The 26,620-nt window shown below is 37.6% G+C and overlaps 1 protein-coding gene, 1 long non-coding RNA gene and 1 pseudogene across 3 annotated transcripts; all 3 read right to left on the reverse strand.

The window, feature by feature from the left end:
- Positions 1-1,356: 1,356 nt before the first annotated feature.
- LOC136280594 (uncharacterized) lies at positions 1,357-3,002 on the reverse strand. The gene is made up of 3 exons (XR_010717384.1): positions 2,941-3,002; positions 2,528-2,695; positions 1,357-1,996 (listed from the first exon to the last, which is right to left on the reverse strand). It is a non-coding gene; the product is annotated as an uncharacterized lncRNA (long non-coding RNA).
- A 1,771-nt stretch (positions 3,003-4,773) lies between these two features.
- LOC136280303 (C4b-binding protein alpha chain-like) lies at positions 4,774-11,828 on the reverse strand (annotated as a pseudogene).
- A 1,361-nt stretch (positions 11,829-13,189) lies between these two features.
- On the reverse strand, positions 13,190-26,377 carry LOC131772896 (CUB and sushi domain-containing protein 1). Of its 2 annotated transcripts, none has more exons than XM_066165616.1 (17): positions 26,235-26,377; positions 23,230-23,412; positions 22,669-22,842; positions 22,310-22,483; positions 21,971-22,138; positions 21,023-21,208; positions 19,843-20,010; positions 19,072-19,239; positions 18,017-18,184; positions 17,757-17,939; positions 17,018-17,185; positions 16,585-16,752; positions 15,944-16,129; positions 15,658-15,828; positions 15,106-15,273; positions 14,332-14,499; positions 13,190-14,058 (listed from the first exon to the last, which is right to left on the reverse strand). In XM_066165616.1, exons 1-17 carry the CDS (start codon positions 26,269-26,271, stop codon positions 13,673-13,675), a joined length of 3,024 nt encoding a protein of 1,007 aa, XP_066021713.1. In that variant the 5' UTR covers positions 26,272-26,377; the 3' UTR covers positions 13,190-13,672. The 2 variants fall into 2 exon arrangements, with proteins under 2 accessions (XP_066021713.1, XP_066021712.1); XM_066165615.1 differs by lacking the exon at positions 26,235-26,377 and adding an exon at positions 24,635-24,777.
- Positions 26,378-26,620: the final 243 nt, after the last annotated feature.

The following is a 26,620-nucleotide window of genomic DNA, read 5'->3' on the forward strand; positions in this document are numbered from 1 at the left end:
TTATTTAGCTGACATTACAAAAGGTTGGTTTCCCACTGATATACCCCTAGTGAGACCAAAGCATTAGTAGCACTAACTTTTCCTGTTTTTTTTTTTATTTTTTACTTGTCATTTATTTTTCTTTCGGTTTATCTTGGATATATAGGCCAAATATGGAGCTTTAAGTACGGTGAGTGAGTAAAACATGATGTTTACAACAAGGGAGAACTCTAATCACACCCAATTTTGTAAAGTCCTTTGGAAAATGTATTGGAGAAAATGAGCAGTCTCTTGTTGTTAGTTGAGGCAAACATTTTGACTTTAGTATAAAAACTGTTAACCCTTTGAACCTCAGATTGCCTAGCATCTAATCTATGGTTAAAATATCTGATATTGTGATAATCACCCCTGAATAACAATCCCTGAGTCACAAAAATGTTGTTGATCTTTCAAAAACATCAGCTGAATTCATCATCAGAGTCAAAAATGGCCTCCCTTAGCTTATTTACTTCGCCCGTGCGAGGAAAACTAAAGTGTGCGCGGGGTATATATTCTTTTGTTCACTACCATTCGTTAATTGGGTTGCATATCAAATTTGTCTTATTGTGAACCCTAGAAGGAGATCCTTACATATACAACATTATTTCTCCTGGCAATGAACCAACTGAAGAGGAACTTCTCCAATTTATTACAGGAAAATATTCACCAGCTACTTAACAATTTGTTCTTGTTTTGTTTTGTCTTGTCTATTCAGGCCCTAATACAGAGCTTTTAGCAAATTTAGGGAGTAAACCATGACGGCTACAGCAACTGGAAATCTGATTTCATTCACTTTCATAAATCCTGTAGAAAATGGGCGGTCCCTCGTTCCCAGTACAACCAACATGATTTTAACTCTAGTGTAAAAACGGCTCAAAGTAGACGGATAGAAATAGAAGTAAACAAATAGAGAAGCTAAATTGATTTCGCTCTATTCTGTTGTAAAGAAGTGTGGAGAAACACTCAACTTCGTACGTTTCTCCCCACACTTCTTTCGCGCTCTAACCGCTTCCTGCGTGCTTTAAAAGAGAACAGAGCTCAGTCAAGGCTCTTCTATTTGTTAATTATTTTCGACTACATTAGTCTAACATTGCTCTGGCAGAGAGTCCTCAGAGAAAGATGTTGATTACCTGAATGTTAGTCACCATACGTAGTTGTAAACAACTGATCTTGATACTTTTTAACCGCAACCTACATGGCTACTGGTTATTATTTACTTATTTATTTTCCACCACATATTAATTCATTCGTCACGAGAATTGCTTCAGTCTTGAAGATTTTATTTTGCATAAGGTTGAGCAACTAATAATGGAAATGTAAAAAAGCAAGTTTCTGTCTAATTAGTAAGTTAATAAAAGATTAACTCACTTTATTTAAATCTCTTAAAATACAATTTTAATAAATTCTTGATCATACGTATAGAACTATTCAGAAAAAAAAAAAAACAAGTATTGTAAATAACTTATTTTGATACATCTCAGCCGCAACTTACACAGGCTACTGGCTTCTTTTATTTTTTACTTTTTCCAAGAAGGAAACACTTCATGTATCTGTTCTATTCTCAAAAATTTAGCAGTCCATTAATGTTTCATTTAATTAACATCTGAACAAAAGAGTGGACGAGAAACTAAGCGAACTCTCCTCAGGGGAACCACTTTTTCTTCACCATCGTCAAACCTTACGTACACAGAAGAATCATCAAAAGGGCCAGTCGTATTACCAGTTCGGTACAGCTTTCTGTCACTGAACTGATTGGCTATTACTGGCGAATTAGGTGGTACGTCCCCTATTAATGGCACTTTATCTATGATAAGCACCTCATCAGTCCTTGGGTAACTGCGCTTTTGCTCCCTGTTATAAACTAATGCGAAGTCTACACGTGTCGGGGTTATTCTTGTGATCTTAGCTCGGTAGTAGTTGTTTGCACCCTTGTTCCAGGCCCAAAGTCCCCAAAATATTTCTCCAACCTGGACACATACTGAGGAACAAGAGTTGACAATCAATTAAGAAAACTTGAGAAAAATTAAAATGCGCGTTACCACGAATTTGAGCAGAACTACTCTATATACAATCTCAATAACATATTGAACCAGCTCGGGCTATTTACAGGAACCATGGACCCTAGAACCTCTGATTAAAAAAAAAACTGATCCTGTAAATGAATTGAGGGGAAAGTTTCTCAACAAACTGTGATGCTGTGTCTGGGGAGTATAAAAAGATAAGATAATTTGGTTTTATCAACTGAGTTGGCAATGTAAATTGGCCAGCCTAAAGAGTTTCTAAAGCTGACTTTTCGAGCGTTAGCCCTTCGTTAGGCCAATTTACACTGTTAGCTCAGTTGGTAAAACCGAAATTTCAATAAATTTGGATTCATTTTCTTTATTTTCTATTTTGCAATCGCTTCAACTGAAACGAATTGATCATTCTGAAAAGAGGGTCTAAGTGAGTGGCAGTAGATATGTTAATATGTCGAAATTATCTTTATTATTTACGCCACGCTTAAACTTACTTTCGCACTCTGGAAATTGACCTTCCCATGCACCTCTTCTGCAGGTTGAAAAGGGTGAGCCTCGTACCTCGTAGCCTTTATTGCATTCAAACTTGATCACAGAACCGTCGCTGTAATTTCTTCCAATAACTCTTCCGTTTTTGAGTATTCCTGGCTTGTTGCATAAACCTTCAAAAAAATAAGCATTTGAATAAATACAAGAACAATCAGGCAGGTTATTATGTAGCCATTGACGAGCAAAGAACATTAGGTGAGAATCAATGAAAGAAAATTTAGTTGACGGAGTTAAATCAAGTCTTAACATATACGTAAGACCGCAATCAAAAAAATCAAACGTTATAATCCGGACAAACTATTGGATAAGGCGAAAGACTAATGGAAATTGAATTAGAGTGATACTGTCAAGTATTTACCTAAATGGCGATGGATTATCCCTGTGCTACGTTATCGCTCTACATAGCTTGATGACGCCAAGTTAGGGCGAGTTAGTGAGCTCCTTTCAAACTACTTCTTTTTATAAAAAAAGGAACACTATGTATCAGGTGGTATGTTGCTCGCACCAATCAGATTATTGCATTAGGTATGTATCTCGCACTTAGCAGATTGCCGCATAAGGAGATCACAGCATTGGGGTATGGTTGTGCTTATACCAATGAGAGACACTTCAAAGAATCGTGAGCTCATCTACCCAGAGTACGGGTTCATGTCCTTCGTAAGGTTGCATTTACCTCAAATAAAGGATGGCTAATCAGACCCAATTATGTAGCCCCCCAAATTTCTTTGAAATTGGTGGTGGACGAATCGAAAATACGTTGGGAACAGTTTTTGAGAGCATATTTGCATACAGGTGTAAATACCGCTAAAATGAAGTATGTTTTTTTTTCTCAGAGGGCACGGGAACGAATACTGCAATCTGATTGGTTCTTAGCACGATCAGTATTTTCCTATCTCTGCTCACAGGCACAGTAACGCTTTCGTGAGTCGCTGAGTACATCACTACCTTCGTTGCCATCTCTCACAAAGACATCTCATTTAAATAACTTATTAATCCTCTCTTTTCTCTCTCTCAAATTACTTTGGTTGGCTGAAAAATATTGGTTTCGAAATGAATTTTTATAAACTAAAGTGTCATTAAATTGATTAACAAGCGGCCAAATAACCGTCTAAAATAAATTTCAGTCCTTAACAAAAGGTACTTAGAAAGTTAAAACGTGAGGTATTTGGCTACAATTGAATTAATCGATGGAACTTTCATTCATTTAATATCTGAATTCTCTCAAATAATTTGTTCGTAGTGAAAGGGCGAGCGAAGTTTTCAGTTTTCAAATGCGCATTCGGTGGGTCTTTCCAATTCCGTTCAATTTAGACATTTGTACCGTAAATTGCACCACAGAAACCGAAGGAACTCAATGAGAAAAAGCTGCATCAAACCTCCCTGTGTCTCATTCGAATTTAACTTTTGTGGAGGAAAGACCAGATTTACACGCACTATTGCAGCAAACAAACGAGCAAACTCTAACAACTTCAAACTAAAACAATTTGAATGTACTTACAATTGATTTCCCTACCATTTACTTACTAAGAAGAGGTTCATCTTCGTACATCAATTAATCGTCCATGAGCGTGAATAATACATTCCGTAAGATCATTGACTGTTTTTGAAGAAAACATTGTCGTGACAGTCCTTACCAAACTGGTTCCGTTGTTTTTTCTAAAGTGTACATACGCTTTTTTTGTTACGTGCTCCCTAATTGACAGGTGTCAGATTGTGACAGATACTTGTACAAATAATCTCTCAAAGTTTGACTGGAAGCCTTTTAAATCACCTTTATCAGTAGGCAAATGAAAATGTTTCAGTGAGGCCTCTCTCTTTAATTTGCATCACCTCTCTTTTAGGTACCATTTACTCGCTCATAAATTGTTCAGTTGTTGGAAGATATTGCAATAATTACAGTCCTAAATTATTCGGGTTCTTTTGGAAAGAATTTCGTTGAGTTTAAGGGAAAAAATAAAAATGTTATTCACCAGCCTAGGTCGGTCTGTATTGGGAAAACTGCGCCCTCAGAGGGCACAGTTTTTCCCAATTTGGACCTCCCGGCTGGGAGGTCGCATCGATAGCTAACAGTTTTTCCATGCCCAAAATCTTTACCAGATACTCGTCCGTTACGTATACTCCGGGGACGCACACATGAAGCTACAGTTGTTAGCCAATTGAAAGACATATGAAGAGATCAATATCATTTTCACTAGTTGGTGACAGGCTGGAGGTTCCTTATCATCAGTTGACTCATGTCATGTTTCATGTGAATAATGGGAACAAATCCTTTATGCATGTGATTCAGAGAGATGGCTACCTCAACTAAGGGATGGGTCACATATGCAATCATTATACACCTTATTGGTTCCAACTTCAAATATGTTGGAGAATAGACGCACAGAAAACGTCACCATCAGCAACGATTTGCATTTTTTATCATTTAAAAAAAACAAAAAAGATTCCATGTTGCCGTGGGTCTGTATAGCAATAGATCACAGAAAACGTCAAATTGTAGTAGAGCATGAGTGACAGCATCGTTTATCTGTTATGTTTATAAGTTTTTCCATTTTGCAACTTTCCCAAAGATTTCCTTAAAACATCGTTGGCATTTTAGAAAGTAAGCATTCTGTTGCAACAGGAACTTTTAAGTGTTTTGTAGCTAACAAAGTCTCTTAAGTGCTCACCGAATTTTTGTTGTTAGATAAATCGTCACAGACCTTTGCATTTAGGAACATCATTTGTCCATCGACCATTGTTACATTCATTAAATACACATTGTGAGAAAAAATGTTAGTGATATGTGAGGAAGAAGTCTTATTATTAGAAACTTAGACCTGATGGTTATTATAGATTGCCTTTTTAAGGTTGAAACAAAGAATCTTTGGGGTTCGCGTCTTTTTCATGGACGTGGTGAGAGTGGAGTAATATCATTTTAAATACAATATTTTTTTGTAGGTTCTAAAAAATGCACAAAAAATTTCCAGATTCTTAACCAGTTTAATGGGTGCCTTGACCTGTTCCTTATCTTAAGCTATCAAACGTGGGATTTAACATCATGCGAACCATTTTTTTCAGTAAGTCTCTCTGATTAATCATGAATGTTTAACTATCAGTATAATTATATATTAGAGATGCTCACCATGAATGTTTAACTATCAGTATAATTATATATTAGAGATGCTCACCTTTACATTGAGGAACGCTGGGGTTCCATACTCGGTCAACGCAACGAATTCTCTGAGTACCAATCAAGTCATAACCATTGTTGCAAGAGAACGTTGCTACATCTCCGTCGAGGAAAGGGCCGACAAGAAACTTCTTGTGCAATTTTCCTTTATCCGGATTTCTCGGTGTGTGACAAATGCCTTGTTAATCGCAGAAGAATTGCAGTTATTATCTTAAAAGTGCAATTTAGTTTTTACAAACACGAGAACACAGCAACTATTAGCAGATGTTACAGTTATTAACTTAAGATTGCAATTTAGTTTTGGCAAACACAAGAATCAAGCTTTCCTAACCTTTGCAGACTGGAGAAGGTTTGTTCCATTTTCCATCATTGCATGTAATCGGGGAGGTACCGACTCTTTGATAGCCAGAACGACAAATGAACCTTACAGATTGTCCATGTCTAAAATCTCTGCCCCACAATCCTCCGTTTGGAGGTGCAGCAGGTTTGGCACATGGTGCTACGGAGTCAAAGCAGTTTCGAATTAACAGGAATTTATCTGTTTATCATCATCGTTATACTGTAATGCAAGTTCACGAATTCCATGCAGCATCAAAGGAGGATGGATTAACATGCCAAATACGTTAAATATACAGATGTAAGCAAGTAATCTTTTAAAAATGAAGACATGCTATTGTGCACTGGAGGACTTCTCTGTAAACCGTGACAGTAGTTGGAATACAGTAAAAACTATGGCTGAAATAGCTACTTTAAAGTTAGTAAAGTTCCTCTTTTGAATGTGTTTACTCATAAATGATTTTATAGGGATACTTAGTGCGGTTTCTTCTTCACCAAAATATATTGTCTGATGGATCAAAGCAAGAGTCCCTTCTCCAATGCCGGAAGTTAACGTAGCAACCCTTCATCCATTGTGAATAGGCCTGAGAGCCGTTGTATACTAATTTTGATTAAAGATTTCTCGTTTCAGTTAACTATTTAAAGTACATGAAATATTGAATTTGTTTGAGGGATGTCATCAGAATGCTTCCTTGAAGATCCGTTAAAGCGCCTTGATTTGTTTAATTTGAGGTAATTACATAATGAACCCCTTTAGAATAAAAAAAAACTTCCTCAAAGAGGGTGTTCTCCTTCCAGAATTTTATAGTTGCTGATTTAAGCTTTCAATATTTCCCGTCATTATTTTCTGGGTTGGGTGTTTAGGAATGAAGTAACTCTTACCTTCCTGTTTACGCTTCGCCGCTTATGTTACAGATCTATAAAATTTTCGCCGCTGCAAGTAAATGTCGCGAGAACAATAGGCATTCTGCCCAAGGCATTGTGGAAAAGCAGCACTCCATTGTTTGTTCCTTCGGTTCAGTTTAAAGACTTTTTCTTTTATTTGCGCTAGAGGGTTTTTCCACGTCGATTCCTCCCAGGTGGAGGCCGTGAAAGTTTTCTTTATTATTTTATTTTTCTTACTTCTAGACCAATGGAAATTACACTTATGAGACATACCTTTACACGAAGGAATACTGCTGCTCCATTCTCCATTTATGCAGCTCAATCTTGAGGATCCGAATAACGTATAGTTTGCATGGCACTTTATTTCCACTTCACCACCACCCTTCCGTGTTACATGTGTGATGACACCGTTTCTTATTGGTCCAAGGATGGGACAGGTGGCTATAAAAGTGACGGTGTAACAAAGGTTTACTTTTTTTTCCTACATATATTTATGATATAAACGTCATGTTTTTAAGAAAATATACTCACTTACCATGACGAGCCTGATGAGATCAAAATATTTCCCGACTTAACTAAGACAATAAGTATTTTATTATATGACCGCCTAGTCCTCATTTGTTGAAATCAACTTTTAACCTAAGACTCGATTACATAGATAAGAAGGAGTGTACTTTGGAGGAGCGCTAGAGCCTTTTTTGTTGATGTAAGTGAAAAATCTGTCAACAGTTCAAAAAATTCGCCAATATTTAAAGTAACCGATATCTTGCCTCGGAAGCTTCCAAATCTTTTTGAAACTGATAATCAATTTTTTTTAACCACGAAGCTGTTATGTTATGTTTGGATAAAATTTCAGCGGGATAAAATACTTTGGTCCGCCGTTAGTCCAGTTTGGCGCACGCGGTCCATATGACCCGTTTTCTTTCGTGAGAGACGAAGGGCTTGAGGGTCGCTTCTATTTACATTTCTTTGACTCGTTGTATGGGTGCAATCACTTCAACGAGAAATACCCCGTCCATTGCAGGTATCAAAGCCAGCGCAAGAACCGCAAGTGGCAACCAACGCAGGTGGTGAAAAGATCGATTCTTGCGTAATAATTCACTCGAGGTGTTTTTTGTTTCTTTTAATAGCGATATAGGTTTGTGGTTGATGTTTGTGGTAATCAGTGGTGGTGGTCAAACGATGTAACTTTGATGTGACCTCATTGGAGAAAACATACCGATGCACCTGAATTCTCTTTTCAGCCACGTGGTATAGTTACACACCATAATCGGCGATCCCGTCAAAAGATGACCTTCATGACAGGCCAGATAAATAGTTGTACCGTGTGTTTATCTCACTTGATTCGTTCGTGGATATATGGTAGGTGAATTTCTTGGAATGGAGGGTTTTACACACTGCATAACTAGAAAAAAACAAAGAGCAATGTCAATTTAAAACTTAGAACCTACCTTTATGACTGAGTAATCTAGCCAGGTATTATATTTGTCCCCTTTTATGTAAGTTAGCAATGCTTCATTGATATAAAAGAACAAAATATATATATATATACATACATATATATATATATATTGGAGTCTAATTTTTTTTTTTGTTTTTTTTTTTGTTTGCGATTTCAATTATTTAAGATGTGATAAAATACAAGTAGACAGAACCATTATAAGTGTAGCAACCAAAACTCATGCTTTTATCCTAATTATCTATTTAAAAAAAAATGGTTAAGATTCTGCCGATAACCATTTTCTCCAGGTAAAACTTTATAAATGAAAGATTCGTTTTGAGCCAACTCTATTCATGTTCCGTACTTCATCAAGTATGCGCACGGGCGCTTATCGAAAATCTTGGCTAAGGGGAGGGCAGGTAATGCGAATAAAGGAACTCTGCGAGCATATTGAGAAATAAATAACTCATAGTGACATAACTGAATGGAAAGTATTCTCCTGTACTGATTCCGCTGTAGTTCTCGGTTTTCGCAGTACACATAGTGGCAACAAATATAAAACAGGAAAATAGAACCAAAATAAAACTGGGCGAAGTTCCTTCAGTTTTGTGACAAACCCATTCATATTATAAAAATATGCTGAGCACAATTTATTAGCTACGATATATTCGCAAAACTCTTTCCTGGGGTATCGAGGAATTAGTTACCTTTACATTGCGGGACAGAAGAATTCCATCTTCCGTTAATACAACGAAGGCTACGATCTCCACCCAACTCATAACCATGTTTGCATTTGAAAGAAACCACTTGACCATGGGAGAAGCGTGTGCCAAGCACGTGTCCATTTGGCAGATCTCTAATCTTCGTGCAGTAAGCCGAGAAATAAACATTGAACAACGATTTACGACATGAACATCAAACTTGTGCGGTCCTCAGATGCAAATGGCGCAACGGAAGAGTAAAAAGAACCGGAAAGTTTAGTGCTGAAGATTTGGATTAAGCCATTTATAAAAAGGTCAGTTGGTCTAGGAAAATAACTCTGAGACAGCTTACTTTTACAAATTGGAACACGTGAACTCCAAACGCCCTTATTGCATGTTAATGTTGAAGCCCCAAATCGGATCAAAGCCTGTAAAACAAGTGAATTTTGCTTCTGCACTATGGCTGTTGTCACTACCATGTAGTGTACCGTTAGCTGGACTTTGCAGACGAACACACGACGGCAACTCTGCGGAAGAAAAATAGATTTATTCCAAGTGAATTTTGCGCATATTTAATTGATCTCTGAACATCTTCGCGTTAAATGATGAAAAAGAGCAAAAACGTTGCTTTTCAAGCAGTCTTAATCAGTTTTATGTCAAATAGTTGTCAATTTTTTATGCAATTTTAATGGAAGTTAATTAGTTTTACGATCTTTTCGATAACTTACTATGACAATAGGGTAACTTTCCATTCCATCGTCCATCTATGCATTCCAACCTCGTCCTACCGATCAGCTGGAAACTGTTATTATCACAGCGAAATCCAATGGCAGCCTTGCCAACTTGTGGGGTCACATGAGATACTTTACCATTTACAATGTTACGCAACTCCGGACAAAACCGTGAATGAAGCATTAGAATTTTTAGGTGGAGGAATGAAATAATACTTCTGATTACTATCTTGTGTTGCTTATAAAGCATTATATCTTTTCACTATTACACAAGTGGTGATAGATGACCACCGATAGGAACCAAACCTCTTTCATCGTCATTTTGCAACTCTCTTTGTCTCTTCAGTGATTATCTATGACATTCTAGAAAGCTGCACCTTGGAATTGAAAAGTTTGACATGCAAACATTAATTTTTTGCATGAATCACCGAATGTTATTGTCAAATGTAGAACCACTTAACAGTGCCGATCATAAGTGATGGAATGTTTCGTTTTATTCTAAAGAGAATTTAATTGCGTCATACTCAGACATCGGAATTGTGTCTGTGTCCATTTGTTCCCATTGCATGTTATAATTGGCATTCCATCCAGATAAAAACCCTGTTTACAGCCAAAGAGAATTACTTGGCCGTTTTGGTACTTTTCTCGCTGAGTGGGATGAATGATGACTGAGCCATGAGGAGAGGTTGGTTGATCACACGTCGAGCCTTAAAAAAAATAGACAGCTGACGTCAAGATTTCGAGACGAACGGTGAATTGATGTCACAATGTAAAATCCCTTTACAACAAATGACTTGGGTTAAGAAACAAATATTTTTCTCCCAATAACGGTGAATTATTTGCAAAGAAAGGCTAATTTAGTGACCCTGTCACGTTTAACGTTAATTCCTAATGTTTCTTAAACACTCTTAGAAATCATGATCCCTGTTTCCGGATTTGTTGAACATGCACTTTTCCATACGTGTCAATAAATATCTTTTAATTATCTTGTTTAAATTGGATGAGTTAGGTATCAAATGGCTAAATTGGAACAGACAGAACCTGAGAACCTGGCTGATAAGCTTTAAGACCAAGCGTTATGGTGGCGAACGTTTTTTTGGCGATTTGTGCTGACCCTTATACCCATTCCATGGTCACAGACCTATCCTTTACTTGTCATGAGCAATTGTGAATAGCCTTGTTTCATTTTTCGGAAATTAGGCAGATTTTTAGAAATAGAGGTGGCGATGCGGAAAAAAATAAGCATCTCTGTCTTATAAATTACGGAATGCTGAATAAAAACAAATGGCAACCTCTTTTGCTAAATTTGAGAGTGACGTGTTGCTTATTTTCTGGCCTCAGCGCCAAAGGAAGCTTACTACTCGTAGCATGAGGTAAAGATCTCTTTTCCTCAATGACATGTCAGACACGGATCCGTATGCCATCAAAATTTGTAACTGATAATTTTGTAAACTTTTAAAGTGATTTGAGTATCTTACTTTTCGTACTCACCAGATGTGACAATCACCAGCGAGAAAATGTTCAAGACAAAAACTAACAGTGTACAGTTCATTTCGTCAAGGAAAACCCTGAAAACCCCTTTCCACTGGGTTGCTCAAGAATAAGGATATGTAGAAGCACGTTTCCTTTTTCAGTGTCAAATACTTAAAATTAACTGAGCTGTTATGAAATATAAGTTCACGTTTGCCAAAGGAGCGGCGTCTCCAGCAGAGTAAAATGGCGCGCGCCCTTGCATATTAAAATATTTACAATTTTTAGATGAAACCAATGCTGAAAACTGACGCGTGACATTCTCTTTCGTTTAGAGAGAACGGGGTTGTTTATCTTCCAGCTTGAGTGTTAAAGGAATTGAGCATAACATGTATGAGAGGTTACTTTGGTTCAGATATGTGAATAATCGAGAATTTGTCGCTCGTACCCGCTTTGTCAAAAGCTGGTATGATGCAGTCGATATTATTTTTCGTACTCACCATATGTGACCATCACAAACGAGAATATAAAGGACGCCGAAACCAATCCCACGCGTTTCATGAGGAAGCCCGTAAAATCTAACCTTCTTACTGAAATAGGTTGCTCAAATTAAGATAGGGTGTGGAAAAAACCAGGTCAGCAGCCTTTAAGATGCAATGCACTTCAACTTCCTTTAAAATTATAATTTAACATAAAAATATTAATGTTAAAGGGGCAGCATCTCCAGCAGCGTTCAGTGTCATGAATCTTTACCATTTGGCTTGTAATCATTTGACTGGTTTACATAGAAAAGCAAATTAGTCTCCTACAGTGTGTAAACAAACATAGGATTCAGTAAAGTAGCCACTTCCTGCATTTTCACCCGTAAATGATAAGATACAACGACTTCTCTTGACGGAGAGCTAACAAGATACCAACTGGTTAATTTAGCTTCCCAACTTGCTCTGTATTTTCTCGTCCGATTTCATCCTTAAATTAAAACACGATGAAGTATGTTTTGAACTTTAAATAATTGAATTATTTAATGAGCTTACAGAACAATTAAATTTCCTGATTTTCACAAATTCGAGGAAAAACTGTGTTCTTAAAATCAAGTGAGGGTAATTGAGAGAGATTGGGTTACTCTTTGTCATTTCGTCATTTTGGTTATCGCTTCATTCAAGAACCTGGCGAATGAGCCTAAACATTGTGGAGGCTAATTTTTTTTGACAATTTCCGCTGACCCTTATCCCAAATCCATTGTTGAAGCCCTGTCACTTTCTTTTCGTGATCAAATGTCGATATTCTTGTTTTACTTTGCAGAAATCAGGCATATTATTCGAAGTGAAAGCGACGATGCGAAAAAAAAACAGTTTTTGTGTCGTAATTTTAAGTTTTTCATGAAATGCATAGGGACCAAAAAGGCAAGCTCTCTCGCTTTGGGAGTATCGTGTTGTTTATTTTCTAGACTCTGCGCAAAAGATTGCTCTTATCAAGCGGAAAAAAAATATTTTTCCCCAGTGTAATTTGAGATAAGGATTCCAGGCTTTGGGTTTCATTTCAATGAAGAATACCCTGAAACCACCTATTCCATTGATTTGAACAAGAATAGGAATATGTAAAGGCACGTTACCTTCCTCTGTGTGACAAACTTATACTAATTACATCACTTTCATTATGCCGAAGGAGTAGTGTATCCGGCAGAATTAAGTGGCACGTGCCGTTGCATATTAAGGCAATAATTTATGAAAAAAAAAGCTGAAAGATGGAACATGACACATTCTTTTGTTTGGGGACTGAGTACCGCGTTGTATATCTTCCAGCTTCAGCGCTAAGGGAAGTTTATTAAGCAAAACATGTATCAGAGGTTGCTTTTCTTTACACATTAAAAAAAGCCAGTAAATGTGCGAAAAATTAGACGATGAACGCCAATCTTATATAAAAAAAATCCTGGCAACTCAATTTCTCTCAAGTTTATTTACGTCGTTCAGGCGATATTGTTGTTGTAAGGTTGATTATCTCGCCGTATCCTTTCACTTGCTTTATTTTCGACTACACTAGTCTGAAATTCCTCGGGCGTGGAGACCTCAGCAAAAGTATTTACTAACTGTGACACAATCTGGAGCTGGGACCCAGCAACAAAAAGAAAAAAGCTAAACTTGATTTATACCTTATCTTAAAGGGTGATGTCACCTAATTGCACTCCTAACTTGCTAATTTGTATCACTCTTAATTTTACAGGAAGTTTCAGGAAAAAAGGGGTGAGGGTGTCTCAATGCACACTAATAACAATCCATATAGCTGCAGTTTACCTTTTTTTCAATCAGGAAACAGTATCTGAATTATTCTCAAATTTAAGCAGTCCATTATATGTTGTTTTACTCAACATCAGAGCAAAAGCCAGGGTAAGAAAGTAGACGTACACTTTCAAGTGGAACCCATTTTTTTTCACCATCATCAAACTGCACTTCCACCCAAGAGTCACCTGAAGTACCAGTAACTTTTCCAGTTCGATACCACCCTGAATGGCCAAACTGTTGGGCTATAACAAGCGAGTTAGGTAATAAGTCCCCTATGGATGGTACTTTATCGATGATGAGCTTTTGATCAGTCCTTCGGTAACTACGCGTCTGTTTGTTGTTGAGTACCAATGCAAAGTCGAAATGTGTTGCAGTTATCCTTGTGATGGAAGCTTTCCAGTAACTGTCTGCGTCTTGATTCCTTCTCCAAAATCCCCAAAATACTGATCCAACCCGGACACATACTAAAGCAACATGAATAGACTGTCATTTAATTCAAACTGCATCATTGAATAATGGAATAAAAATTTGAACATGCATGTAGATACAGTATGCAACACGTCAGATTACGCGCCTTACAGACCCAAAGGCGTTTCTGTTCAGGTAATTGAATAAGCTACTTTTTCATTTTCTCTAATATCTATTTCTGTCACTTTAATTGTAACATAATAATAAAATGTATTCATGTTGAAATATTGATAAAGCATCATTGTTATTTACATTACACATAAACTTGCCTTCACACTTTGGAAATTGACCTTCCCACACACCCCCTTTGCACTTTAAATTGGCTGAGCCTTTTAACTCGTAGCCTTTATTGCATTCAAACTTGATCACAGAACCGTAGCTGTAATTGCTTCCAACAACTTTTCCATTAATGAGTTTTCTCGGCTCATTACATACACCTAAAAGAAGACAAGGGAGGGTTTAAACAAACAGGCATAAAACCAAGGAAGAATGGCTTGTATGCAAACAAAACACGATAATGAAAATCATTGAAACGAAAATAAACACAAGGCTGATGGTTCCAGTTTCATATTATTCCTTTCGTTAGAACTGCCATATTTAACGACACAATACGGAAACGTATTGCCAAATACCAATGATGGAAATTGAAGTTAAAAAATTTTCACACATTTGTATGACTTTAGCCTGCAGTGTAGGCGTCTTACTTGTGCGAGCTAATGATCGTTTATCCGACCGACTATGTTTGATTTAACCCAAAGACGGCGGCCATTATTTTCGCAAAGAAAATACCAGGTACTCGCTCGCCAAAATTACGCCTGATCTGCAGGCTAGCATGCCTTTAGATTGATTGTAGTGTTTCATCCATATGCCGAGATATGGTTTCCCTTGTGGAATAAGGGAAAAGAAAGACGACACTTAATTATTATTCAAAGGTGACAAGTATAGTTTGAATTAAAAGGAAATGATAGATAATGATAATGATATAGTGATACTGACATAAGAGATATTATGATAATGCAATGGATTGAACAGAGTAACTGGACCTATGCAACTTGGTGAACTTTCATTCCATATCCCATCGAGGCATTTGATCTGCAGGGACCCTAGGGGCTTGAATCCTGAATTACAGGAGAAAGAGACCACAGTCTCGTGACTGACACCATTGTTATGGATTTTGCCATTAGATAACGGTGGGAGTGGATTACAGGACTCTGAAAGATATAACAGATAATGCCATGATAAAGTATGCCTATCACTACACTTGGGCACTGAGACTACCTTCGTACCCCGACAACCAGATTAATGTCCATTTCAGATCACAATATCCCACAAGTCTTGAGTTTAGAGAAGGAGGAGTTGGTCAATTGAGTATCAGCCAATTACTTCATGAAATATTGCAAGAACTTTATAGCATTTAAACGTGTGGCCCAAACGGGTCTGTGTGACATGTTTTGCGAACATATGTTTGATCATGGTGTTTTTGGCTTTCTAGCTGAGGAAATTTACCAAATTTACGTGGTTATAATTATAAACTATGTACTTCGTCTTTTAAAATAATAAGAAACACCAAAATATGTATATTTTAGGATACTCACTTTTGCAAACTGGAGGAGCTGAATCCCAGAATCCATCGTTACATGTCAGACGAGGATTTCCTACCAAACTGTAGTTTTTAGTAGAACATTCATACGTGACCACCTGTCCGTGAGAAAAATTTGTACCATTTCGTTCTCCTCTGTCTATTAACCCAGGATCAGTACATGTGGCTACAAAAGAGAACAGCCATGCTCAATTAAAATTCATTAATAGACCACTAACTTCTTCAAGGTGATAATAGTAATTTAGTGGCCAACTTCGTGTTAGCACAGAATGGGTACATACCCTTGCATGAGGGAATGCTAGCGTTCCAAAAGCCATCGTTGCAGTGCAGAATGTTGGTGCCATCCATAGTGTACGGTGCATAACAAGCGTACTCGATGTTGCTACCATGTGAAAAGAGTTTTCCGTTTACGTAGATTCCGTTTGGTGTGTATCCATTTTTGGGACTGCCTTGGAATTTGCATTTTCCTTCAATAGCAGAAATGTTTTTCGGTAAGTTTGTTTCGTGTGCATTGTCCTAGCTTGCTTTCTCGCTGTGTCATTCAAAGCGTATCGACGAAATTTTTCAATTCCTTGAAATTATGTTTCAGGGCTGAGGCATAGTTTGAAGATCAGGTTTCCTGTGCTGCTCTCTGTTCATGAACATTTTCGCGCTTAAAGTTTGTCTTTCACAATACTCTAGCTTTATTTCGCTTTCTCCCTCCCTCCCTCATAACTTAAACTTAACAGGTAGTTGGTTATCTTATTATAGCGATGATTATTTATAATTTCAAATTTGAATATTCTTTTAACTGGTATGATTTCAGAGGCATATTATTTTCCCACAAATTAAATAGTGTAATTGTGTGCTGAACGAATTCCCAAATAATGGATCAAAAGGGTTACCTAAATTATCTCTCGAAACCTCTTATATAATACCAAACCTTTACAGAGAGGGACGCTACCGCTCCAAACGCCGTCCTCACACCGTGTAGTGTTGTTTCCTATTAACTCGTGGTCTGTGTTGCACGTAAAAGTTATTACGCTACCATTCCTAAAATTGTTGCCATGGCGTTTGCCTCTCAATGGTTCACCAGGATCTGGACACAGGGCTGTATTAGTAAAGTAGGTAGAGAACAAAACAAAACGTTTCAAAGATCAGAAAAGACAGGAGAAGAACTATAAAAACAAGTACAGTGTAGAATGGGGTTGTCACAATATATCTATAATGTGCAACGCCATAACCACACTTTGGAGAAGACCAAAGAAAAAAGGGGTATACGATTTTTATGTAAAAACAAAACAACTGATATCGCTCAGAATTTCTCTTCCATATGAATTATAACTCAAAAGAACATCTTATTCGAATTTTCTTACCGACACATTTAGGACGGTTACCACTCCAAATGCCATCTTTACATTGCATTTGTCTTCTTCCCACAAGCTGATATTTTTTATCACAAGAAAATGTTACCCACGAGTTGTGTTTAAGGTCCCGCCATTGCCCATTGCCATTTGCTGGGAATCCTGGGGGATTGCATGGAGCTAAAAGAATTTGAAAAGTATGTTGATTACGTGGTGTAAGTTTCGCAAATGTATTATGTCATCACCTAAAGTTTCTTTAAGTCATTTACTGAACATTGTATCTTCATGATACATATTGATAACTTATGATAAGAAATCCTGGAAGAAACACCCAAGAAAGTATCTTCTATGATCAAAGGAATTGTTTACTTCTCATCTTGATTAAGAGAGGTTCCGCAGGAGTTGCTTTTCGAGGAGCCGTGACTCAAATGTCGTCTGTATGTGATCGCGGAAGCAAATTGATACTGGTATATTAGATGCTGTTAATATCACGTTTCCCGGCAGAACAGTTTAAGTCAGTCTCGATATTTGCATAAAGAACAACTTCCCTACAACCTCTATAACGATTTTTCCTTTCTTGAGGATACGTTGATCGGCTTGTGTTTCATAATCAGAACTGTTCTTAAAAGGGGGAGGGAAGGGGGCGGGAGAGGAAAACTAAAAAGCTATTAATTCAAGCGGTCACCAGTCATTGAAGCAAAAATATTTCTCAAGGGATACCTTTTATTCAAAAGAGCTGGAACATTCTCACCTTTACATTCAGGCTCTCCAAAATCCCATACTTTTCCAACACAGCGAAGTCTCTTTTTACCAATCAAGTCATACCCGCGGTTGCAGGAGAATGTTGCTTCATCTCCGTCAAGGAAACGTTTCTCAAGGGATACCTTCTGACCCAATTTTCCGTTTCGTGGATCGCTCGGCGTTGGGCAGATGCCTTTAATTTATCGTAAAGCAAACGTTACTTAACTCATCATGAATGCATGTAGTTGCGAAAAATAACACATTTCTCACCTTTGCAGACTGGAAACGGCTTATCCCATTTGCCATCATCGCATTTAATCGAACCGGCGCCAACTCTTGTATAGCCAAACGAACAGTAAAACAATACAGATTTTCCATGACTGAAGATATTTCCCACTATTCTGCCATTCGCAGGTATGCTGGGCCTACCACATGATGCTACGGAGTCAAACAGGAAAGAATTACTAAATTTAGCTCAAAGGTAATCATTAAATTGCTCTTTGCCTTTAAGACGTACATTTTCAAGTAGAATATTGTTATTTTATTAGTTACCATTCGGCAGTGAGCAATTAAGATATTATCTAAGAACTAGAAAAGAACTGTGATATTTATAGGTCAGCGCCGGTGTATTCATTAGGAAAACTGTGTTCTCTAAATAACTAATTTCTTTCTCAGTTTACTCTCGCGGGTTAAAACGTTTAAGCTTTTCATGCCTACATATTCCCCTTAACATTAGGTTGTATGGTACTTCTCTATTTTTCGTTACATGGTTAAATTGTCATTAATCGAAAAAGTCTGAATTTGCATTCTACTTTTCCTTCACAAAGGTTTACAATCAGCGTGCTAACGCACCCCATTCCAACGCCTGACTAGAATACTAGAAGACTAGGAGCAATAGAACAATGGTAATTCCAAAGTTTCACAATGCGATTAAAGTAGGAGGTCTGAAAACCGTTTTCCTTTGCATCTGCTCCAGAAAGATCTAAAATTTTTTAACTCATGGGCCATCTTAACTGTAAAACTTTATCTAGTACTGGCGTTGAAATGATTTGGGCTGGAACATAAGAATTTCAGTCATCAAGCCTTTTGAACGATGGAAACAGTCTTTTTCATTCTAATTTAATTAATTTATGACTGTTTATTGAGTTTGTTTCTATTTATATTATTATTCTTGATTTCCCTCTTATTTTATACCAAATTGTTATAAATTGCTGTTGTCATAATAGATTTTCTTACTTCTTGAACACCCACGTGGGAGAAAGTAGTTGAAATGTATTGAATTGCTCTATTTACATTAATGGCAAGCACAAGATAACAATTCTGACCTTTACACACTGGAAACGGTGCGCCCCATTTTCCTTCCTTGCATGTGACCGAAAAAGCACCAACTCTTGTGTAACCACGGGAACACCAAAACTTTATAGACTGCCCATGTCTGAAGTCTCTGCCTTGTATTCTGCCATTCGTTGGTGCGATTGGCGTAGGACAAAGTGCTAAGGAGTAGAAAATTCACGTCAAACCATAAATAGGTTTTTCACCTTTTGCTCGTAACTTTTAGTGTTGTCTTTTGAGTGATTTTTTAGGTGAGTTAAGAAAGAATAAGCAAAATAATTATCCTGGCTTCCCACGTCCATTTGAATAATTTAGTGGCGACAAGCTGTTAAAGTTGATTTCTGAATGCTATCTATTTACGGTTGGAATGCGTTTCGAGCTTAGTATTATGAAACTAAGGAAACTAAGACCTTTAAACAACATGCAGGGTCTTGCATTTATCATGATTTTGGTGAAAACTCGCTCAGGCAAAGTGGCATCTTAGCACTCCACTAGCCATTTAAACATGTAAACAGGTAAAAGACATGGTTTTTTGGGACGGAAGTCATCGTCAATCTTTCTCTCATTCAAAGGATTGCCAGGATCTTTGCAGGAAGTTTAAAAGCTAAAAGAGAAATTACCTGTGAGAGAATCGGATCTTTCATATTGCAAGGAAGACTACATATACAATTGGCACGATATGAGGGGAAGGCCAGGTGGAGGCCGTGAAGGTTTATTTTTTTTCTTACTTCTCGACTGGTGGCAATCACATGTATGAGACATACCTTTACACGAAGGAACACTATTGCTCCATTCTCCATTTATGCAACTCAATCTTGAGGATCCGGATAACGTATAATTAGCATGGCACTTTATTTCAACTTCACCACCACCCTTCCGTGTTACATATGTGATGACTCCGTTCCTCATTGGTCCAAGGATGGGACAGGGAGCTATCAAAGCGATGGTGTAACAAAGTTTACTTTTTTTTTCTTCATACATTTATAATATAAACATCATGTTTTCAAGAAAATGTACTTACTTACCATGACGAGCCTAATGAGAGCCAAACATTTTCCCGTTCTGACCGACTTAACTTAGTCAATAAGTATTTTATCACATGACCGCCAAGTTCTCAAATTGTTGAAATCATAATGTTTTAACGTAAATAAGACTCAGTTACATAGATAAGAAAGAGTGTGTACTCGACGAGCGCTAGAGCCGTTTTTGCTGGTGTAAGTGAAAAATCTGTCAGCAAGTAGCGTAAAGTAAGATTGACCCCCAGTTTAAGAAAATTCGCCAATATTTAAAGTAGCCGATGTCCTGCCTCGGAGGCTTCCAAACTTTGGTAAGACTAATAATCATTTTTTTTATCATGAAGCTGTTACGCGAGGCATATTGGGATAAAAGACTTTGGCGCATGCCAAGGTAGGACTAAACAATTTTTGCCTGGTCCATATGACCGGTTTACTTTCGTGCGAGACGAAAAGCTTGAGCGCCGCTGTTATTTACATTTCTTTGAACCGAACCGTGGTTACAATCACTTGAGAAATACCCCGTCCGTCTCAGGTATCGACGCCAGCGCAAAAAGCGCAATTGGCAATCGAAACGCTAAGATCAGGTGGTAAAATGATCCATACTTGCGTAATAATTTGCGCCAATTTTGGATTCGCGAAAAATTGGAAAATACTTTAACTAGCTTCGCTAGCGCGTTGTGGCTCTTAGTTAAATAAGAAAAGGAGCAAAATTGAAGACCACACACTTGTTGCAAGTTTACGTCCACTTTTATAAACTATTTCCTCGGAAAATGCAACAGACCCGCGCAAGAGTGGGGCCAGGAAGCTTTTTCCAGACCAGTTCGCGTAAACCACACGTCAGTTTTTATCATAGTATCCCACAGGATTGCGTGAGCGAGGTGAAACGGGTCACATGATAATAGGATTTTTTGAACTTGAGAAAACATACCGATGCACTTGAATTCTCTTTTCAGCCAAGTGGTATAGTTACACACCATAATTGGTGATCCCGCCAAAAGATGACCCTGATGACAGGCCAGATAAAGAGTTGTACCGTGTGTGTATCTCACTTGATCTGTTCGTGGATATATGATACGTGAATTACTTGGAATGGAGGGTTTTGCACATTGCATAACTAGAAAAAACAAAGAGCAGTGTTCATAAACAACTATTAATTTAAAACTTAGAATCTACCTTTGTGACTGAGTAATCTAACCAGGAATTACATTTGCCTCCTTTAATATAAGCTACCCATGCGTTATAATGCTTCATTGATATAAAAGAGTAAAAAATACATATATAAGAGGCAAATTGGGGTTGTTTTTGTTTGAAATTGCAATCATTTGGAACGATATGATAAAATACGCAGAGACAGAACCAATGAAAGTGTAGCAACAAAAACTCATGCTTTTATCCTAATGGTCTGTTTTAAATGGAAAAAATGGTTAAGATTCTGCCAATAACCAGTAAAAATATACGGATGAAAGATTCGTTTTAAGCCAACCCTATATATACATGTTTTGTATTAAAACACTTATTAGAATGAGGGCCCTTAATCGTGGGGAGCGTGTTAGTTAGCGTGGCAATTGGACAAAAGTTAAAAGATCAGATAACGTGAATAAAGGAACCCTGCGGGAACATAGAGAAATAAATAACCCAAAGTGACCTAACTGAATGGAAAGTACTCCCCTGTACTGATTACGATGTATTTCTCGGTCTTCGCAGTACACGTAGTAGCAACAAATATAAAAGAGATAAATAGAACCAAAATAAAAGTAGGCGGAGTTTCTGCAGTTTTGTGACAAACCCACTCATATTGTAAGAATATGCTACTCTCAGTTTATAAGCCATAACATATTCTTAAACATTTTTCTTGGGATGTCGAGGAATTACTAACCTTTACATTGCGGGACAGAAGAATTCCATCCTCCATTAATACAACGAAGGCTGCGATCTCCAACCAACTCATAGCCATGTTTGCAGTTAAAGGAAACCACTTGTCCATGGGAGAAGCGTGTGCCAAACACGTGTCCATTTGGCAGATCCCTAATCTTCGTGCAGTAAGCTGAGGAATAAACATTGAACAATGATTTAGGACATGAACATCAAACCTGTTCGGCTCTTAGATGCAAATGGCGCATCAGAAAGATAAAAGAACCGGAAAGTTTGGTGCTGAAGATTTGGAAGAGGCCATTTATAAAGAGGTCAACGGGTTGTGGAAAATAAGACGACTGACCTTTACAAGTTGGAACACGGAAACTCCAAACGCCCCTGTTGCATATTAATGTTGAAGCCCCAAATAGATCAAAGCCTGTAAAACATGTGAATTTTGCTTCTGCACTATGGCTGTTGTCATTGCCATGTACTATGCCGTTAGCTGGACTTTGCAGACGAACACACGACGGCAACTCTGTCGAAGAAAAATAGATTTATTTCAAGTCAATTCTACCCATACTCGAATTCTGGTAAATGATAAAAAAGAGCAAAAACGCTGCGTTGCAAGCAGTTTTAATCAGTTTTATGTCAAGTAGTTGTCAAAGTTTTATGCAATTTTATTGAAAGTTAATTAGTTTTAAGATCGTTTTGATAACTTACTATGACAATAGGGTAACTTTCCATTCCATCGTCCATCTATGCACTCCAGCCTTTTCCTACCGATCAGCTGGAAACTGTTATTAGCACAGCGAAATTCTATGGCAGCCTTGCCAACTTGTGGGGTCACATGAGATACTTTACCATTTAAAATGCTACGCACCTCCGGACAAAACCCTAGATGAAGCAATAGAATTTTGAGGTGGAGGAAGGGAAATAATACTTTTGATTAAACTGTCTTCAGTGTTTGCCATAAATTGACAATGAAAAACTATCTTGTGTTAAGCATAGAGCATCATATCTTTTCACTATTCCATAGGTGGTGACAAGTGACCAAAATAGGAACCAAACCTATTCATCGTAAGTTTAGAACTCTCCTTGTGTCCATAGTGATTATCTATGACATTTCTAGAAAGCTGCACTTTGGAATTGATAAGTTTGACACGCGAACATTTATGCATGAATCACCGAATGTTACTGTGAAATGCAGAACCACTAAACAATGCCGATCTTTAGTTATAGAACGTTTTGTTTTATTCTAAAGAGAATTTAATTGCGTCATACCCAGACATCGGAATTGTGTCTGTGTCCATTTCTTCCCATTGCATGTTATAACTGGCATTCCATCCAGATAAAAACCCTGTTTACAGCCAAAGAGAATTACTTGGCCATTTTGGTACTTTTCTCGCTGAGTGGGATGAATGATAACTGAGCCATGAGGAGAGGTTGGTTGATCACACGTGGAGCCTAAAAAAAAGAGAAAAAAATGACAGCTGACGGCAAGCTTTGGAGACGAACGGCGAATTAATGTCACAATGTACAATCCCTTTATAACAAATGACCTGGGTTAAGAAACAAATAGTTCCGCCTTATAATAGTAAATTATTTGCAAAGAAAGGTTAATTTAACGACCCCGTGGTGTACAACGTTGAGTGCTAATGTTTCTTGAAACAATATTGGGGTTTCCTGATTTTTTGGACACGCACTTTTCCATACGTGTTATAATTATCTTTGAATTATCTTGTAAATTTTGAAACAGACAAAGCTGCCTTTAAGAAACTGTTAATGAGCCTTGGAACCAACCGTTATGTTAGAGAACCCTCTTTCGGCAATTTGTGCTGACACTTATGCCCATCTCATAGCCACAGTCCTATCCTTAACTTATCATGATTATGGATAGTCTTGTTTCATTTTTTGGGAAATTCAGCAGACTCTTAGAAATGGAGACAGCGATGCAGAATAAAATATGCATCTTTGTCTAATAAATGACGAAGTGCTGACGGATAACACACGAAAACTTCTTCTGCTTAATTTGAGAGTAACGCATTGCTTATTTTCCGGCTTCAGCGCCAAAGGAAGCTTATTGCTCTTTGCATGAGGTAAAGATCTCTTTTCCTCAATGAGATTCCATCAAAATTTATAACTGATAGCTTTGTCAACTTTTAGAGTGATTTGAGTATTGTAGTTTTCGTCAGTCATCAGATGTGACGATCACATGCGAGAGAATGTTCAAAACAGAAGCTAACAGTGTACAATTCATTTCGTGACGGAAAACCATGAAAACCTTCTTTACATTGGGTTGCTCAAGAATAAGGATATGTAGAAGGACGTTTCCTTTTTCAGTGTCACAGACTTAAAACTAACGGCCCTGTTATCAAACGTCAGTTCACATTTGTCAAAGGAACGACGTCTCCAGCGGAGTTTAGTGGCATGCGCTTTGCATAATAAAATTTTACATTTTTTAAGATGGAAACAATGCTGAAAGCTGACGTATGGCATCCTCCTTCGTTTTGAGAGAATCGGATTGTTTATCTTCCAGCTTGAGTGTTAAGGGAAACTAGTTGAGCATAACATGTATGAGAGGTTACTTTTGTTCAGATATGTGCTGTATGGAGAATTTGTCGCCGCGAGTCATACCCGCTTTGTCAAAAGCTGGTATGATGCAGTCGATATTATTTTTTGTACTCACCATATGTGACGATCACAAACGAGACTATAAAGGACGCTGGAACCAACCCCACACGTTTCATGAGGAAGCCCGTAAAATCTGACCTTCTTATTGAAATAAGTTGCTCAAAGTAAGATAAGGATGTGGAAAGACAGTCTTTTAGATGCAACGTACTCCAACTTCCTTTAACGTTGTAATTTAGCATAAGAATAATAGTGTCAAAGGGGCAGCATCTCAAGCAGCGTTCAGCGTCACGAATCCTTACTATTGGGCTTGTAGAAATTTGACTGATTTACATTGAAAAGCAAGTTAGTCTCCTACAGTGTGTAATTGAATACACCGTATTGTTTACCTTTATCAGGAGAAGGAAAACAAACAAGCGATTGAGTGAAACAGCCACTTCCTGCATTTCCACCCGTAAATGATAAGTTACAACAACTTCTCTTTATGGAGAAATAACAAGATACCAACCAGTTAATTTAGCTTCCTAGTTTGCTTTGCAATTTCTCATCCGGTTTCATTGTTAATTCAAACATGATGTTCGAACTTTATATAATTGAATTATTTAATACAATGAGCTTACTGAAGAATTAAATTTCCTGATTGTGACGTACTCGAGAAAAATGTGTTCTTTAAATCATGCTAGGGAAATTGAGTGAGATTGGTTTCATCTTTTTCATTTCTTTATTTTGGATATCGTGTCATTCAAGAACCTGGCGAATGAGCCTAAACATTGTGGAGGTTAATTGTTTTTGACAGTTTCTGATGACCCTTGTGCCAATTCCATGTTTTAAGCCCTGTCACTTTCTGTTCGTGATCAAATGTCGATATTCTTGTTTTTCTTTGCAGAAATCAGATTATTCGAAGTGAAAGCGACAATACGACAAAAGCATTTTTTTCTGTCATAATTTTACGTTTTTCATGAAATGCTTACAGATGTAACAATTAAGGCAAGCTCTTTCGCTTTGAAAGTACCTTGTTCTTTATTGTCCGGACTCTGCGCAAAATATTGCTCTTAGCATGCGGTAAAGATTACTTTTCCTCGCTGAGATTTCAGGAAAGGATTCGAAGCTGTGGGTTTTTTTCATTTAATGTATCACTGATTACGTTGTTAACGTTTAATGTGATAGAAGTATGTTACAGTTCTTACTCAACACATGTGACGACCACGAGCGAGATAAAGTTTAAAACAGACACTAACAATGCACGGTTCATTTCGTTGAGGAATACCCTGAAACCACCTATTCCACTGGTTTGATCAAGAATAGAGCAAGGGATGGGTAAAGGCACATTACCTTTCACTGTGTGAAAAACTTATAGTAACTACTCTGTAATTAACAGAAGGAGGAAGTCTCTGGCAGAGTTCAGTGGCACGTGCCTTTGCATATTAAACCAATAATTTACGAAAAAAAAATGATGCTGAAAGATGACGCATGACGTATTCTTTCGTTTGGGGAGTACCGCGTTATTTATCTTCCAGCTTCAGCGCTAAGGGAAGTTTATTGAGCATGACATGTATGAGAGGTTACTTTTCTTCAGATATGTGCTTTTGAAATCGAGAACTTACTACTTGCACCTTTGTCAAAACTTGGTATATGTTGATATCATTTTTCGTACTCACCATACGTGACGGTCCTAAGAAGGAGAACCGTCCTCATCAAGCGAAGACTTCGACGAAGATTGACTTATATAATTTCTCTCCTGCGGTGTTCAGGTAGAGATTGGAAAAACAAACCCCTCTTTGGCCGCCAAACCGTTCATTCCATGCGCAAAAAACTGGTCACGGAGAACACGCTACACGCTAAGGTCGATCACTATAAATTTTAAATACAAATATCAACCAGAAAACGCAATAAAAAAATTCGTGTCATTTGTGGTTGTGAACGAGAACGAGCGCGATAGAGAAAGGGAAACGACTATACCTGAAAAAGATCCAGATTTCTTTCATTCGGTTGCTAACTATTGATGTCTTCAATTCTAACGTATCATACTGGCAAGATAGACGAG

This window comes from Pocillopora verrucosa, chromosome 4, assembly GCF_036669915.1.
Source record: "Pocillopora verrucosa isolate sample1 chromosome 4, ASM3666991v2, whole genome shotgun sequence".
Classification (NCBI taxonomy): Eukaryota; Metazoa; Cnidaria; class Anthozoa; order Scleractinia; family Pocilloporidae; genus Pocillopora; species Pocillopora verrucosa.

Bases quoted from the DNA above. Each gene is read 5' to 3' on its own strand.
- LOC131772896 (XM_066165615.1), bottom strand. From the start codon at position 24,695: ATGAAACGTGTGGGGTTGGTTCCAGCGTCCTTTATAGTCTCGTTTGTG. The intron at 22,484-22,668 runs GTAAGTTATCAA...TTTCTTCGACAG, and splicing joins AAAGTTACCCTATTGTCATA to AGTTGCCGTCGTGTGTTCGT. The intron at 15,274-15,657 runs GTGAGTATCCTA...TATATCTTTCAG, and splicing joins AGCTCCTCCAGTTTGCAAAA to AGTCCTGTAATCCACTCCCA.